Source organism: Elephantulus edwardii, unplaced genomic scaffold (assembly GCF_000299155.1).
Source record: "Elephantulus edwardii isolate Elephantulus edwardi_28Jun2011 unplaced genomic scaffold, EleEdw1.0 scaffold00001, whole genome shotgun sequence".
NCBI lineage: Eukaryota > Metazoa > Chordata > Mammalia > Macroscelidea > Macroscelididae > Elephantulus > Elephantulus edwardii.
In genome coordinates, this window is record NW_006399751.1 from 23313503 (window position 1) to 23330730 (window position 17228).

General features: G+C 40.6%; 1 protein-coding gene across 1 annotated transcript in view; it reads right to left on the bottom strand.

Moving 5' to 3' along the window:
• INPP1 (inositol polyphosphate-1-phosphatase) overlaps positions 1 to 17228 on the bottom strand; it is a 51277-nt gene that overhangs the window by 558 nt on the left and 33491 nt on the right. Inside the window, exon 6 of the mRNA XM_006878934.1 lies at positions 17 to 277. Coding sequence (XP_006878996.1) covers positions 17 to 277 — 261 coding nt within the window. The remainder of the gene's footprint in view (positions 1 to 16; positions 278 to 17228) is intronic.

The following is a 17228-nucleotide window of genomic DNA, read 5'->3' on the forward strand; positions in this document are numbered from 1 at the left end:
ATCCCGGGCGGGTCACTGGCTCCGGGGGGATGCGGCGAGCGGGGCGCGGCAGGGGATGCGGCCGTGGGGGTGGGCGCACCCGGCGGCGCGACCTTCTCTCCTCTTCCTCCGGGCTCGGCCTCGCCGCGCGCACTACCGGCTGGACCCGTTTCAGGGTTGAGTGCCGGAGGACCCAGCCGCCAGGTGCAGCGCTCCGCCTCCTGCGGCGGCGGCGGTGGCTGCCTCCGCCCGGCCTCCCGCCCTCCCCGGCGGTCCCGGGGGACCCCGGGATCCAGGCCTGCGGGGGACGCGCGCGGAGACCCGGAAAGCTGACAGGCGAGGTTCTCCCACCACCTCCACCGCCCTCTGCATCCCTCCTCCACTCACATAGGCAGCTGGGGCTGAGACCCGAGCAAAGGAGGCGGGCCTGGCCCGGGGGTGGGTGGGTGGGGGTTTGTAATGATAATAAAATATAATAGACATTATTTACAGAACATTAATTGTATTCTGAGCTCTCATGGCTTAGTGGATAAGGAATTACTTGTGCTGCCAACCTGAGGGTAGTCGGTTGGAATCCACCAGCTGCTCCACCTTGGAAAGACAGGCAATCTCTTCTCTTGGGATTTTTACTACCTCTGAAATAAACCCAGCTGCAGGGTGAGCTGTAAGTCGGTTCCAACCCAACAGCTGTAATAATTTTTGAGAGAATTATGTTCTAGACATATATGGAGACGTTATTGGGAAGAAACACTGAATATCCCATGGACTTCCGAAAAAGCATAGGATATGTCTTGGAAATAAGTGCAGCCAGAGTGCTCCTTAGAGGCAAGGATGACAAAACTTCTTAAGTATTTGGAGCATGTTGCTAGAAAAGGCTATTTCTTGGAAAGATGGCAGGTCGGATAAGAGGAAAACCCTCAAGGAAGTGGACTGACTCAGTGACTGCAGCAGTGGGCTCAAATGTGTCAGAGATGAGGATGGTGCAGGCTAGGACGGGGTTGATTTCTACTGTTCATAGGGTCGTTATGAGTCAGACTTGCTGGACTTCACCGAACAACATGGTACATGCTCCAGACAGTGCTAACGAAATTAATGCTGTTTTTCGATGTTGTCTCTGGTTCCCACGTCAACCTGAGAAAGGAATGGTGCCTAAGACTAGAGGTGGACTCTGAGGGAGTTTAACAGCTCATGAAAGGAATTTTCCAGGCTGAAACACTGCTATTTTAAGAAAGGACTTTGCTTTGAGTATCGGGTGCTTTACAGAAGAGGTAGCCCAGTCGCACTCAGAAAATAAAGTTGAAATTCTGGTTGTTGGCATCAGTCAACTATGACTCACCCTAGGCACATAGAAAGGGTGAAGAGAATGGAGGTGATTATATGTATGTGTATATGATTATATGTATGTGTATATGATTATATGTACATGTATATGTATACACACACAATTCATTCAGTATTTTTTGTGCCTGTGTTGGGCATTGTGGGATGCCAGGATTATTCCCAGTTTCTAATCTGATTCTAATAACAGTAACAATAGTGGCAGCTAATATTTAGTAATATTTTCTTATCTGTTATTGTGGACTGTCGAGTTGAAGTTGACCCTCCAGTGGGTTTTTGGAGGCAGTAAATCGCGAAGGAGGAGATTGACCATTTTTCTTCTGAAGAGCAGCTTGGTGATTTTAAACTGCTTACCTTTCAGTTGACAGGGCTTTGTCTGACATAGTTTGGACTTGTTGCAAGGAGGGACCAGCCCTTGGAGAAGGACATCATGCACAGCACAGGAGGGGAAGACCCTCTATAAGGTGGATTGATTCAGTAATTGGAGTAGTGGGGGTGGGTGTGTCAGAGACTGAAATTGGCACAGGACAGAGCAGGGTTTAGGGCTGTTGTACATAGGGTTGCTTTGAGTCGCAGGCAACTGGATGGCACATAACAACAAGCCATCAGAGTACTGGGAGGCTTAGTGGCAAGACACTTTTCTGCAATCAAATGCATACGTTTCTCCAGAGCATCAGCTATGGGTCAGTTCCCACTTGAAATTACAAAACAAGAAGCCACCAGAGCTGCTTTCCCCCCCCTTAATACAGAAAGAAATTTTTTTTTCATCTAGAAAGATATTCTAATACAGAAGGCACTGTTTAAGTACTAGTTAAGCCTTACCATAATCCTAAAATCAGGTAATGTTAGGCTGGAAGTCCATATGATTTATCCAAAGTTACTACATAGTAAAAGGGATAGCAGGCTTCTTTTGTCCCATGATTTAAGTTCTTTGTTACTAAATCATAATGATATGTTTTCTATAGGCCTGAAGTTTTAGGATTTAGGGGGAAAAATTAAGTTACAAAGAGGAACTCCATCCCTGAAACTTTAGTTATATTTCATGAGAAATTCCCCTGCAAAATTGGCACATAAAAGTGAAACATAATGTATACTGCACTGAAACGGAGGAGGGAGAAAGCTGTTTAAAAGAGATATATAACTAGGTATTTCTGTCATCACAGGAGACTAGAGCGAGGGCTACATGGTGGAGGGGACCTGGGGCAGGGTTTGTAAAACAATGAAAGAATCTTTTCTTTTACTTTTCCATAATTTTTGACTCATGTACTTATAACTTGTTAGTCAAATTTGTGTCTACTAGGTTGCAACACCCCCATGATACATCTTTAAGGATATGAACATGTACGGCCAAGCACAATCAATAAGAGTGCATCTAAATTCCAAAATCAATCTCCATAATAGTCTATGTGTTTCCTACTGCCAAAGGGGCCCTTTAGAGTAGTGAGAGAAGATCTTCACCCTGAAACCCACAGCGTCCCTTTTCAGCAGGAAGTAGCTAAGAGAATACACCATCCCCTTTTCCTTATGACTCAGGGTGAAGTCTCTCTCAGGGAAGAGTGATAGGGAATGGCAAAGGACACACCGACAAAGGAGATTAATCAGAACAGACTTTGACAAGCACTGTGGCAATTGGACAATTAAAACAGACATTTGGATGGCGGGGAAGAAGAACAAACTGGGGAGGAGGGTGGAGAGAATGGTGCGGCAATGAAGGAGTGAAAGCCCAGAATCCCTGTGAATGTTCATTGAAACTAATAAAATTTAATAATAATTTAAAAAAAAGTGAAGCATAAAGGCAGTTAGTGCTAGAATTTCAATTGAAAGAGATTGAAGTGGTTGCTGGACTTAATAAAATAACTGATTTCTGATCTGGTGCGTCCTGGAGACAGCTTCCCACCACAGTCTTTGAAACTGCAATTGCATTACCATTCTTCTTACCTATCCAGTAGTAAAGCAGCAACATTTTTAAAAGGAAAAAGAAAGTGAGCAGACCCCAAGTTTAATATGATCCAAGTCCTAAATTGTTTTCTGTATGTGGAAGGAGTGGTAGGAGACCTGGAAAACTTAAGGAAACAAAGGGTAAATTGGGGGTAGACTTGTGGGAAGCAATTAAATTAGCTCATGATAGGACAGGGATTAGAGCTGTTGTAGGGTCGCTATGATTTGCCAGCAACTTGATGGCACATAACAATAAAAACAGCTCAGAGGTGACCCCATGTTACAGATTTGTTTTGTGCTGGAAGTAGAGCTGCATTTCTCTCCCATGCAGGCCAAAGCAGCATAAGGGGCCTTGTTTTAACTGGCCTTACTAGAGTAGAAATTCCTTCTGACAACCACATCTTGAATATCTTCAGATTGTCTTGGCTATATCTAGTGTGTCTTTTTTTCCAATTCATATGCATATTAAGTATCTTCTAGTTTTCATTTTTATTTTTTTAAGATTCAAGCAAAGTAGCTACTATAGCCAAGGAGAAGGTACAGATTTGCATAAAGGAAAAGTGATCTCCTTGCAATGTTCCCACTCCCTATGAGGTAACCAGTACGTGGGTGTGGTGTGGGAAATTAGTCTGAACACCAGGCAGGCTGTTCCAGAGGTCTTTGCACAGAAAGACTCAAAGACAACATAAAGATGTTCAAATCACACAGTTGAATGAATTATTTTTAAATGGTCAGTAAAAATCATTAAGCATTACTGATTGTCTTCTCCTTGAGACTCTTCCTTTCCTCTGAGTTCTATGACTACAAGCTGTAGATGTTCTTTTTATTCTCTGGAGGGAATGACCAGGCAAAGAATATGAAAAAAAAACTCGCATAGGAGAAATTTCTCTGAGGCAGGAAAGAACTAGACTTGTAACTGGATCACAGTGAGTGGTGAGCTAAGGAGAAACGTCGAAAGATGAAGTTGAAGTAGGCAGAAACCAAGTCTGGCAGGAACCCATGAGTTGAATTGAGCACACTGCATTTTAACATATATTCAAACCAGGACATTGGAAGATGCTTGTTAGGTCTGATTTGTGCTTTTAAAAGATGTGTGCAGCGTTGAAGTCCCTGTAGTGCTTCTCACTGAATCCTCCAGCTGCTCTGTGTGAAAAAGACAGGAAGTCTCTCCCAATAAATAGTCACAGCCTTGGAACCCTGCTGGAGGGTCACTATGAGTCAGAGGTTACTCAAGAGAAAGGAGTTTGATTTGGGGGTTTGGTAGGGCTCCAGTGGAGAGAATGATGTGCAGAGGGACAGAAGTGGGAGTGAAGCTCAAAAGAACCAAAAAATGAGGAGAAACATCAACATTGGCTTGGAGCAGGTTGGTGGCAGTGGAATGGAGAGGAGTGCATGCATTTGAGAGGTACTTTTTTTGATGTGTATCAGCACAACTTGGTGATCTACTGAGAGTGGGTGGCAAAGGAACGGGAGGTGTTAAGAATGACTCACCGGTTTCTAGCTTAAGTAACTGGGTGGATGGTGATAACCTTCACGGAGAGGAAGACTGTGGGAGGAGCAGGTGTTGAGGAAAGAAAGCATTAGTTCATATTTGGCATAATATGCTTGAGGTGCCTGCGAGATTTGCAGGTGGAGCTGTGAAGTTGGCAGTTATAAATTAGTCCAAAGCTCGGAAGAGATGGGTAGGCTTGGCATTCGTCAGTTTGAGGTGCTATTTACAGAAGAAAGGGGATCACCCAGGGAAAGAATATAGGCAGAAAGCCCTGGGAACAGCCAACAGTTACAAGTCAGGATAGGCAGAGGAGCTGAGAAGAGTCAGAAGAGAAGAAGTGACAGGTGTGGTGTCACTGAAGCCTGGGGAGAGTGTTTCATCCAAAAGAAAATGGTTAACACTCTACTCCCCTTTTCTCTGCCTAACTCCTACCACTCTTACTTGATCTCCTTTATGATAGTCTTTTAGGGAGCCTTTCCGTACTTCTTAACAAGTTTGTTGCCCTCCTATGCTTCTACGCACCGTGTGTCTTCTCTCTCAAATAATATGACTCGTTTGATTTCCATGGTCAATAATGTGCTCCTTGAGGGCAAGGAACATTTTAATGTTGCTCATTATTGTGTTAATTAACATACAGGGTCATTGATGTTGGGTGCCATCCAGTTGAGTACAACTCATGATGATTCTCTGAATAACAAATCTGAACCCTGTCCTGTCCTCTGCCATCCTCATCATCTCTGGCACATTTGAGCCTATTGCTGCTGTCACCATGCCAGTCCACCTCACTGAAGGGCACCCTCTCTTTCACTGATCCTCCACCTTTCCTAGTATGATGTCCCTTTCAAGGAATAGCCTTTCGTAATAATATGCCCAGAGTATGTGAGATAAAGCTTCACCATCCTTGACTCCAAGGAACACTCTGGCTGCTGCACTTTTTCCAAGAAATAGCTGCTTGTTCTTTGGACAGTTCATGACATTTTCAATTCTCTTCAACACCACAACTCAAAGGCATTGATTCTTCTGTAATCCTTATTCATTGTCCAGCTCTCATGCACAAAGCAAATGATTGAAAAGTTGATGGCCTGAGTCAGGTGCACCTTAGTCTTCAAACTGACATCTTTGCTCCTCAGTAATTTGGAGAGGTCCCTGACAAAGGACTTACCCATTGCAATGCATCTCTGATCTCCTGACTGCTGGTACCAAGAGTGTTATTTGAAGATTCAAGAAAAATTTAATCATTCATTGACAGCTTCAATCCTTTCTTCATCTATCATGATGTTGCTTATTGGACCTGTGGTGAGAATTTTTATCTTCTTTATGTTGAGATGAATTTGTGTAATAGTCCACCTACCATAATTTAAACAAGATAAAAGTACTTTCTTGTAAAACTTAAATAGACAATTTAGTAATGTTTTGGGTCCCTAGGGGATTTATGCTCATTTGATCTTCCTACACTGTTATAGTCAGCATATGACTACTATCTCTCAATCCAACATATTGGTTCCAATTAATACCATCATGTTTATGTTCCAATTATGAGAGGGTCATAGGAGGGATGAAAGCTAATACCTTCTTTATAAAGATATAACTATTTTTACATTCCATTGGCAGAACCTGGGTCACATCTAGCAGCAAGGAAGGTTAAGAAATACAATCCTTAATTGACCAGCTATGTGACCAATTCTGTTGTTATGAAAGAAGAGGATAACAGATGTTGGATGTAATTGTCCCTGACATACTTCTTGCATTGGCTGTTGGAATATGCTGGTATGAGCATGGAGAGAAATGTAGAAAGTTAAACACCTATTTCTTGACTGATTACTTCAGGTGAGAGAAAATGGAAGGGATCTGGAGTGAAAGCTGATAAATATTTGTTTAGTAAAAAGATTTAATGAGTAAGACATCCATACAAAAACTAACATTTCTTTAATAATATTTTAAAGAAGAGACAGATCCTTTTAGTCTAGAAAGAAAATTTTAGAGAAAAACCCCCTTATCAAGTTTAAATTCTTTACCTGTTCTATTTTGCCTCTATGACCTGCAATCAGCTGTTTTCAAACTTTAACTGAATTACTGGTAGGTTTGCTCTGATTCACAGACTTTCTGATTTTCCTGACTTCTTTCTCTCTTTACATCATGTGCAAAATTATTTTCCATTGAGAAGGTTGCGATTAGAAAATCCAGCACTCAGCTGATGCAGGCATTACGGGCCCCAAAAACACACCATCAATGAGTTTCCAAGGCACCTCCAGGTCTTCGCTGTTCACAACCTTTAACTCTGCTAAGAGGTTTCAGGTATCTTGTGAGTGACTCCTGTTTATTCTAGGAAGCAGCCACTTTGAAAGAGTATGTACTTGAAGGACATCATTAAAGCTGCAGGCACATGTATCTGAAATTTCCTGGATCATGCATACACTCCACCGTCTTAATCATCTGGATGTGCTCCCCATAAAACTTAGAAAGGACTTCAGCCAGATTCAAAACACAAGTACATATGTGCTGATCTCTCACACATAGGCCCTTCATCTTTTCATAAATAAGACTGATGATCTTTTAATTGTGATAGGTTGATTCTTAAAACCCCACCCTCTACATGAATAAACATGATGTCCTTTCCCCATCTATTTAGGAATGACTCCCTCCTTAGTTTAATGAGTCATGGGCTAGGATGCCGCCTTGCCCTTCCATGTCTTCCTCTGCAAACTTATTTGTAAAAAACTTTTCTTTGCTGACATAGAAAAACCTGGACTACTGTTTTGCTGTTCTTAACCATTGAATATGAGCATGCTTACTCCTTTGAGATAAATACTATTTATCTCATTTAGCCTATTATGTTAATAAAGTATCCTCCTATTTGTTGTTTAAGAAAACATCTTACAAGAATTATTTTAGTATCATTTCCTTCATGCGTGTGCTAAGGTTCCGTTCCCAGAAAGTTCTGCATCAGATGTCAGTTATTCTCTTGCCATTTTGTGCTGTGTACTGTTAAGTCAGAACCCACCTATAGCTGACCCTCCAATGGGTTTTCAGAGGCAATAAATCACATGGACGGAGATTACCCATATTTTTTCCTCAGAGAAGCTGGTGCGTTCCAACTGCATAGGGAGTCGTGGTGGTTTAGTGGAAAAGAGTTGTGCTGCCAACCCAAAGGCAAGTCCACCAGCCCCATGGGGGGAAATGGGGGAAATGGGCACTCACCTCCTGTGTTATTCACATCCTCTGAAAACCCACAAGAGGGTCAGCTATGCATCGATTATGACTTGATGGTATACAACAACAACAACAACACTGTCATTTCTAATGATAGTGAATTTGTTGTATACTTTTTTGTTGTTAGGTGCTGGTGAGTTGAATAGGACTCGTATCAACCTTATGAACAACTGATTTGAACACTGTCCTATCCTGTGCCATCCTCAAAATCTCTGATACGTAAGCCCATTGCTGCAGTCACTATGTCAACTCACCTGGTTGAGGAGTTTTCTCTCCTTTGCTGCCCGTTCACCTTTCCAAGCTTGATGCTCCTCTCCAAGGAATAACCTGCTCATGCTCAAAGTATGTGAGACAAAGCTTTATCATCTTTGCCTCCAAGAAGCACTCTGGCTGCACATTCTCTAAGATGTATCTATTTGTTCTTTGGCAGTCCATGGAATCTTCAGCATTCTTCTCCAAACAGAGAGTTAAGGCCTATAGCTATACCCTCTTTAAAAAAGAAAAAAACAAACAGAGAGGGAGGGAGGGAGGGAGGGAGGGAGGGAGGGAAGGAAGGAAGGAAGGAAGGAAGGAAGGAAAGAGAGAGAGATGGGGAGAGGGAGGGAGAAAGGGAGAGGGAAAAGGAAAGGAAGAGAGAAGAAAGAAAAAACCCATACCCACAATCCCACTGGCCTCAAGTTAATTTCAACTTATGGCAACTCTCCACTGAGTTTCCAAGGCTGTAAATCTTTAGAGAAGGGACTCTTATCTTTCTTCTAATGAGCATCTGATGTATTTGGAACCGCAACATAACACATAACACACTACAACACCTGGGCTCAACGCCTTTCACTAAGAAACTTGAAGTTTAGTTCCAGAGACACAGCTACATAAATAGATCATTCTAATAAGAAGTGACTACAACAAAATATCATAAAGGATAAATTAGCTTTTAAAAAAATAACACTATCATCATACACCTATCTTCCTAAGAAAAATTCAGTACATGCTTATGACCTAAGCCAGAGTCCAAAAGCCTTCACCATCTTCCGTCAAACACCAAGTCCTTCCAATTTCATCTCATTAGTATTTTCATTTTCCCTTAGAGATTCCTGCACACACTACTCCAACATAACTACCCATTTTCCAACCTTGCATGCCTACTCAGTCCAAACTGTGGCACTTAAAATGTTTCTCAGTTACTGAGAGAAAGTTGAACAATCTTCTGTGTGATTTACAACCTCAGAAACAATGGAGCATCATCTGAGTCAGTTCTGACTTTATAACAATGAGCTAAGTTTGAGTTTGCTATTTTTAATTGTTTGGCTTTTCAATAGAGCTTAACAATATATAGGAAAAACAAAGATAAAATTCAATGAGTTATAAAAAATATAATAAAAATTCCATAATTAACACCAAAATGAAGATATAAAACATTACTAGCACTTCAAATTACCACTGCTTCCTTTCCCATTCTGATTTCTAACTCCATGTATTAGTTTTGTCTTTGTTTTAACTTTATGTAAATGGAATCCCACAGTAGTTTTGTCTTTGTTTTAACTTTATGTAAATGGAATCCCACAGTATATAGTATTTTGTATATGATTTCTTTTATGCCCAATTAAATTTCTATGTATAGTTATTTAATTTCCAATTTATGATGATTCCATATTATATGTATTTTCCCCAATTCTTCTGTTGGTCAGTACTTAGAAAGATTATTTCCATTCTTTGGCAGTTACAAACATTACTGCCATTTTTATTGTACATATAAATATGAATTTCTGATCGTATATGAGGAGCTCTGGTGGCCTACAGGTAAAAAGCTGCACTCTAATACCAAAGACATATAGTTCAAATCCATCAACTGTTTGGTGGGAGAAGGATGGGCAGTCTCCACCAGCATGATTTATTGCCTAAAAAAATTCACTGCAGGGTCAGCTATAGATTGGTTCCAACTTGACAAAACACAACAACAAACATACACGTGGGAGCATACTTACTTGGTACCAGCAGTCAGAAAATAAGGAGACATATCGGAGGCAAGGATTCTGAGGCTCCGTCTGACATACTTTGTACATGTTGCAAGGAGGGACAAGTCATTGGAGAGGGACATTATACTTGGAGAGTGGAGGGACAGCGCAGGAGGGGAAGACTCTAGATATTATGGATTGTGTCAGAATCAATGAGACTCTAGTTCAGGACAGGTCAGGTTTCAGAGCTGTTGTACATACAGTTGCTATGAGTTGCAAGTGACTCAACAGCACATAACAACAATCATCTTCATTCTGAGGCATCTTGTTAGCTTTCCCTTGTCTTTCCTGACCTTGGTATTTTGTAAGGACACAGGTAATTTACCCTGTGGTATGTTTTACTTCTTACTGATGGTTTCTCATGATTTGACTGAGGTCATATATTTTAGGTAAGCATATCACAGAGCTGATGTATCCTTGTCAGATCATTTCAAGGACACACTCACTCATCAGTTGGCTCCATTGATGGGACTGTCAACTTTACTCTTCTGACTGAGGTGATGTCTATTACATTTCTCAGCTGAAAGTCACTCTCTCTCACTTTATAATAAATAAATATTTAAGGATATTAATTGTGTTGCATTGGGAAAATCTATTGTTGGGAACCTCTCCAGAGTGCTAACGAGCAACAATGTCAGTCTAGAGATTAAGGTATGCCTATTCCAGGACATAGTCTTCACAATTACTTGTGACTCATCAGAAAGCTGTAAAATGAGTAAGGATAACACGAGAACTGATGCCTTTGTGGTACTGAAGAACTGAACCTACTATGGACTAACAGAAGAAAAAAAGGTCTGTCCTGGAAAGAATGAAGTCAAGCTACTCCTTGGAGGCAAGAATTTTGAAGTTCTGTCTCCCGTACTTTGGGCATGTTGCCAGGAGGGACCATTCCTTGAAGAAGGATCATGCTCAGAAGGGTAGAGGGACAGCACAAGAAAGAAAGATCCAGAATGAGATAGATTGACATGGTAGCTGAAATAATAGGGATAGGTGTGTCGGAGAAAGTGAGACTGGCTCAGGATAGGGCAGACTTCAGAGCTATCTATGTACATAGGGTTGCTATGATTTGCAGACTACTCAAAGACACATAACAACAACAAGGAGAGATATTGTGAAACTGGAACTCTGGTGGCCTAATCAATAGAGAGTGGTACTGCCAACCCAGAGGCGGGCCATTCAAATCCACCAGTTGTTCTGTAGGAGTTGTTGTTATGTGTCTTTGAGGAGACTACAACCCATAGAGACCCTACGAACAACAGATCTGAACCTTGCCCTACCCTGCACCATCCTCACTGTTTGTTATACTGAGGGTGTTGTTACAGTCATTGCATCAGTTCATCTCCCTGGGGGTGTCTTCCTCTCTTTTGCTGACCCTTCCCCTTTCCAAATATGATGTCCTTTTCCGAGGACTGGCCCCTCCAAACAACATACCAAAAGTATGTAAGACAAAGCTTCACTTTTCTCACCTCCAAGGAGCACCCTCATTGTACTTTCTCCAAAACATCTTTGTTTGTTCTCTTGGAAGTCCGTGAAATATTCAGTACCACAACTCCAACACCACAACTCAAAAGCATCAATCAATTCTTCCATCATCCTTCTTCAATGTCCAAGTTTCAGATGCATAGCAAGTAACTGAAAAGACCATGGCTTGAATCAGGTCCATGTTAATCTTTAAACTAACATCATTGTTCCAAAGAATTTTGGAGAGGTCCTTGACACTAGATTTTCCCCAATGCAACACATCTTCTAACTCATGGCTTCTGCTCCCAAGGGTGTTGATTGTGGATCTAATCAAGATGAAATTGTTAACAACTTCAGTCTTTTCTTCATGAACATTGATGTTGCCTATCATCCTAATGGTGAAGATTTTTGTTGCCTTGATGTTCAGTTGTAATCCATATTGAAGGCTGCACTCCTTGATCTTTTACAGCAAGTGCTTCAAGTTCTTTTTACTTTAAGTAAGCGAACTTGTGTCATCTGCATAATGCAGGTTATTGATGAGTCTTCCTCATGATACCATATTCTTTTTTAAATGAAAATTTTTATTTTAATTGTGATTTTAATGAAAGTTTACAGAAAAGTTAGATTGTGATTCATTCACTGTTGCTTATTTTACCCCCTCTCCCTCCATTCCCCCTCCCCCAGTTCACTTTTACATATCCCCCCACCCAGTCCTCTTTGCAATGTACCTCTTATTCTGGGATTTTGTTGTATGCATATTGGCTGATCATATATTCATTTAAACAATTCTTTCCTTCATCTGTTCCAATACCATATTCATTATTTATCCTCTCTTTTCTTAGTTTCCCCCTAAACCCCATGCCAGTCCTGTTTTATAACAGTGGTGTTATGCAGTATTTGTCCTTTTGTAACTGAGATATTTTACTCAGCATGATGTACTCAAGGGTCACTCATGTTGTGTAATATTTTATGAGTTCCTTGTTTTTTCAGTGCTGCATAATATTCCATTGTGTGAACATATCATAGGTTTCCTATCCATTCATTTGTTGATGGGTGATACCACGTTTTTATTCATTAAGTTCTGTTTCTCTAATGATTTGCTCAGCATACTGATGAACAAGTTTGGAGAAAGGATACAGTCCTGATGCATACCTTTTTTAATTTAAATTCATGCAATATTCTTTTGCTCTGTTCATACAAAGCCTCTTGGTCTAGGTATAGGTTTCACATCACCACAATTAAGAGTTCTGTGGTTTTCATTCTTCTCAATGTCAGCCATAATTTGTCCTGATCCTTTGCCTAGTTAATGGAGAAAAGGTTGAAATTACCAACGACTTCATCTTACTTGGAATCAGTACAGTTGGTATTAGAACTTGAGAGAGCAGGAGACATATTGCACTAGGAAAGTCTGCAGTCAGGAATCTCTCCAGATTACTAATGTGAGTTTGAGGACTAAGGTGTGCCTAATTCAGACTATAGTCTTTACAGTCACTTGCTATGTATCTGAGAACTGCATGATGAATAAGTATGACAGAAGAAAAATTGATGCCTTTGAATTATGATGTTGGAGAAGAGTCCTGAATATACCGTAGACTGTCAAAAGAATAAATAAATCATGGAGAAGGTGCAGCCAGAATGCTTCTTGAAGGCAAAAATAATAAAACTTCATCTCACATACTTTGGGCACGTTCCTAGAAGAGGTTCTTCATTGCAGAGGGACATTATGCTTGGGAAGTTGGAGAGACAATGAAGAAGGAGACCTTCAACCCGGTGCATTGTCACAGTGAATGTAGCAATGGGCTCAAGTGTGTCAGATTGTGAGGATGGCACAAGATGGGACAGGGTTCAGATCTATTGTTCATAGGGCTGCTATGAGTCAGACTTGACTCAACAGCATCTAACACAATAACAAAAAGTTAATAAAACATCATTCTTTTATTTTCTGCTTTCCTCCAACATCTATTTGACCTCAGCAATTATATCCCTGGTACCACAGTCTATTCTAAATCCAGCTTGAACGTCTGTCAGCGTACCAATATGTGCCTGCTCCAAAGCATAGTCTTTTCATTTATTTCCTATGCATCTGAAAGTTGGGCAATGAATAAGGATGGAAGAAAAATTGATGCCTTGGCATATAATTGTAATGTTAGAGAAGAGTACTAAATTTCTAATGAACTATCAAAAGAACAAAAGGTCTTGGCGGAAATGCAACTAGGGTGTTCCTTAGAGGCACAGATGGTGAAACTTCATCTCATATACATTGGGCACATTGTAAAAAAGGGATCAGTCCTTGGAAAATGACATCATATTGGGGAAGATGGAGGGTCAGAGAAAGAGAAGAAGACCCTCAACAAGATGAATTGACATAGTGACTTTAACAATGGGGTTGAACATATCAAAGATGGTGAGTATAAGGCCAGGTTCAAATGTGTTGTTCATAGGGTCACTGTGAGTTGTAGTCTACTCAGTGTCACCTAACCAAATACGTCAAAGATGATGAGGATGGCACAGGATAGGACAGGGTGCAGATCTGTTGTTCATAGGGTCTCCATGAGTTGTGCTCACTTGAGAACACCTACCAACAACAAAAAGAGTATTGAAATTATCCAAAGTACCATTAATACAAAATACAAGTAAAATCTTGGTGAAAATTACTAAAAAATGGCTAGCACAGTACATTGATAAAGAACTTATAGAAACTCAAACTGGATTCAGAAGAGGCCATGGGATGAGTTATATCATTACTGACGTGAGATAGAGTTTGCAGAAGCAATCTATATCATTGAGGGTCTTCCTCTCTTTCAGTGACCCTCTGCCTTTCCAAGCATGATGCCCCTTTCCAGGGCATAGCTTCTCCTAATGGCATGCTTAGTGTATGTGAGACAATGTTTAGCCATACTTTTCTTTACAGAGCACTCTGGCTGAACTTTCTCCTATCTGCATGTTCTTTTGGCAGTCCATCGTTTTGTATTCTTCTCCAACACTGTGGCTCAAATGTATAAATTCTTCTACCATCTTTATTCATTATCCAACTCTCAGATGGGTAGCAAGTGATTAAAAATACCATGGTCTGAATCAGGCATACCTTAGTCTTTAAAGTGACATCATTGCTCCTCAGTCTTTTGGAGAGGTCCCTGACAGCAAATCTACGCAATGCAATGCATCTCCTAATCTGATGACTATTGGTACCAACGGTGTTGAGTGTGGATCTAGGTAAGATGAAATTGTTGACAACTTCAAACTTTTCTTCATCTATCATGATGATGCCTATTGATCTAGTGGTGAGGATTTTTGTTTTCTTGATATTAAGAGGTAATTCATATTAAAGTCTGTAGTCTTTGATATTCTGCAGCAAGTGTCTGAAGTCCTCTTTGCTCTGAGAAAGCAAGGTTGTGTCATCCACATAATACAGGTCGCTGATGAGCCTTCCTCCTATCCGGATACCACCATTTTATTCATAGAGCTCAGCTTCTTGAATGATTTGCATATCACACAGATCAAATAAGCATGGAGAAAGGTTACAGCCCTGATGCACACATTTCATAATTTTAAGCCATGCAGTGTTCGCTTGCTCTAGTCAGATAACAGCTTCTTGGTCTAGGTACAGGTTTTGTAAGTTTTGTAAGTGTTGTGAAATTTCCATTTTTCTCAATGCCAGACTTAATTTGTTATGATCTCCACATATGCCATTGCATAGTCAAGAAAACACAAATAGACATTCTTCTGGTATTCTCTGCTTTCAACCAAGATCCAGCTGATATTAGCAATGAATCCAAATGCCACCCTCTGTTGGATCACCCTTTGTTGGAATGGGAAAAGATATGGATCTCTTTAAGTCAGCTGGCAGGTGTCTGTCTTCCAAATTTCCTGGCTCAGACTAGTGAGCACATCCAGGACTGCATTTGTTTGCTGAAACACCTCAATGGTATTTCATCTCCATTTCCAAAATGTCAATTTAGAATATTGAAAATACTATATCAATTTTTATTTTTACTGTTAGTTGGGGGGAGTGAATATTAATACAGACATATTATTTAAAAATGGAGATTCTTTTTGGAAAAAAATGGAGTGCATTATGCTGAACAAACTAACTCAGTATATTAAGGACAAATAATGTATAAGGCCATTATTGTAACAATAGAAGGATAACTAGTAAAATATGTATGGTGACCCAAGTGGGGAAGAGGAGGGAAAAGAGGGGTGAGGATGGGTAGGGGCAAAATTGTAGTTGCACAGTTTGGTAGGTGGAGGTGGGGGGTAAGGGGAATGGGAAAGATCAGTGGAGACCTGTAAAGACAGGGTAAGGTGGGCATAATCCAATGGTGTTTAATTTTATAAAACATAATGAATGCAAATGACTACATGAAAATAATGTGAATGAAGAATAGTGTGAAACACAATGTATATGAACTTTGTAAGCAAACCAATATAATTTTTTTTAAAGTAGAGATTCTGCACTTAACAGCAACAACATAGAGACCTCTGTGGGTCTGGTGGATAGAAGGATATGCTACCAAGCCAAAGGTAGGTGATTTTAATCTGCGGCCCTCAGGACTGGTTTTAATTGTTTTTGGTCAAACATTATTCTAAGTGGTATAGCACTGGTCTGCCCATTTGCTGTAACTCATGGTTGCTGTGATGCTAAACACTGTGACACTGATATGTCAAATGTAATAATGTTTACCCCTGGTCAACAGTGTTTGGTGGCGCTCCCCAAGTAAAAGAAGCTTGGAAGCAGGAGAGGCATCCACTTCCGAAATAGCTTGCTCCAGAAACCCTATGAACTTGGAGAAATGAAGAGAGTTATACAAGTGTTCAGGTCTTTAGTTAATAGGGTTGCTATGAGTCGTCTATGACTCAATGACACTTAACAACAACATTTTAATTCCATTCATGTATATGGTTACCCAAACCAGCTCCACTGCCACTAATTTGAATCTAATTCATATCAACTTTCAGAGCTGGCTGCAAACCTTTACAGAAGTGGACTGCGTCATCTTTCTCCTGGGGAGTAGCTTTGAGGATCAGATGACCCAGCTTTTGATTAGCAGCCAAACACTTTGACCACAATGCTACCAGGGACCCATATTTAAAAGGGAATCATTCTTCCATAAACTACTTTCCACACACCCCCACCCACCCACCACCCCCGCCACTTAACAGCATTTTATACCACTATGTATCTTTCTTATGAATACTTATAGCTATAAACTATTCTTTTTACTGGTTGTACAGTATACCATTATATATAGATAAAGTTTGTCTTATTTTTCTATTGATGATTGTTGAGGTTCTTTTCAATGTTTCCTTATGATTAGTGCTTTAATGTCTTGTTTAAGAAATCTTTAACACAAAAGAGAAATTTTACATTGTAAGCCTAGAGGCAGACGGAAAGAAAGTGAAAGCACTCCTCTGCTTTCCTTTGTCTCACTGGATTAGAAAAAAAAAGTTATTGCCACCAAGTTGATTCCAATGTATAGTAACCATTGTGTGCTGTCTAGTCAAAACCAGCTGACAGCTAACCCACCTGCAGGATTTCAGATGCTGTAAACCGCACAGGAGCAGATGGCCCATCTTCCTCTGTTAGAGCAGTTGGTCTATTCCAACCACATGCCTTGGGGTTGTCAGCCTGATTCCTTAGCACTGGAACTTTTGTAACCATATGGAACAGAATGAAAAAGCCCTATTGAGTTTCTGAGACTGTGGCTCCTCATGGGAGCAGACGCCTCATCTTTATCCTGGGGAGCAGCTGGCCAGTGGAAGCCACTAATCTTTAGGTTAGCATCCCAACACTTTTT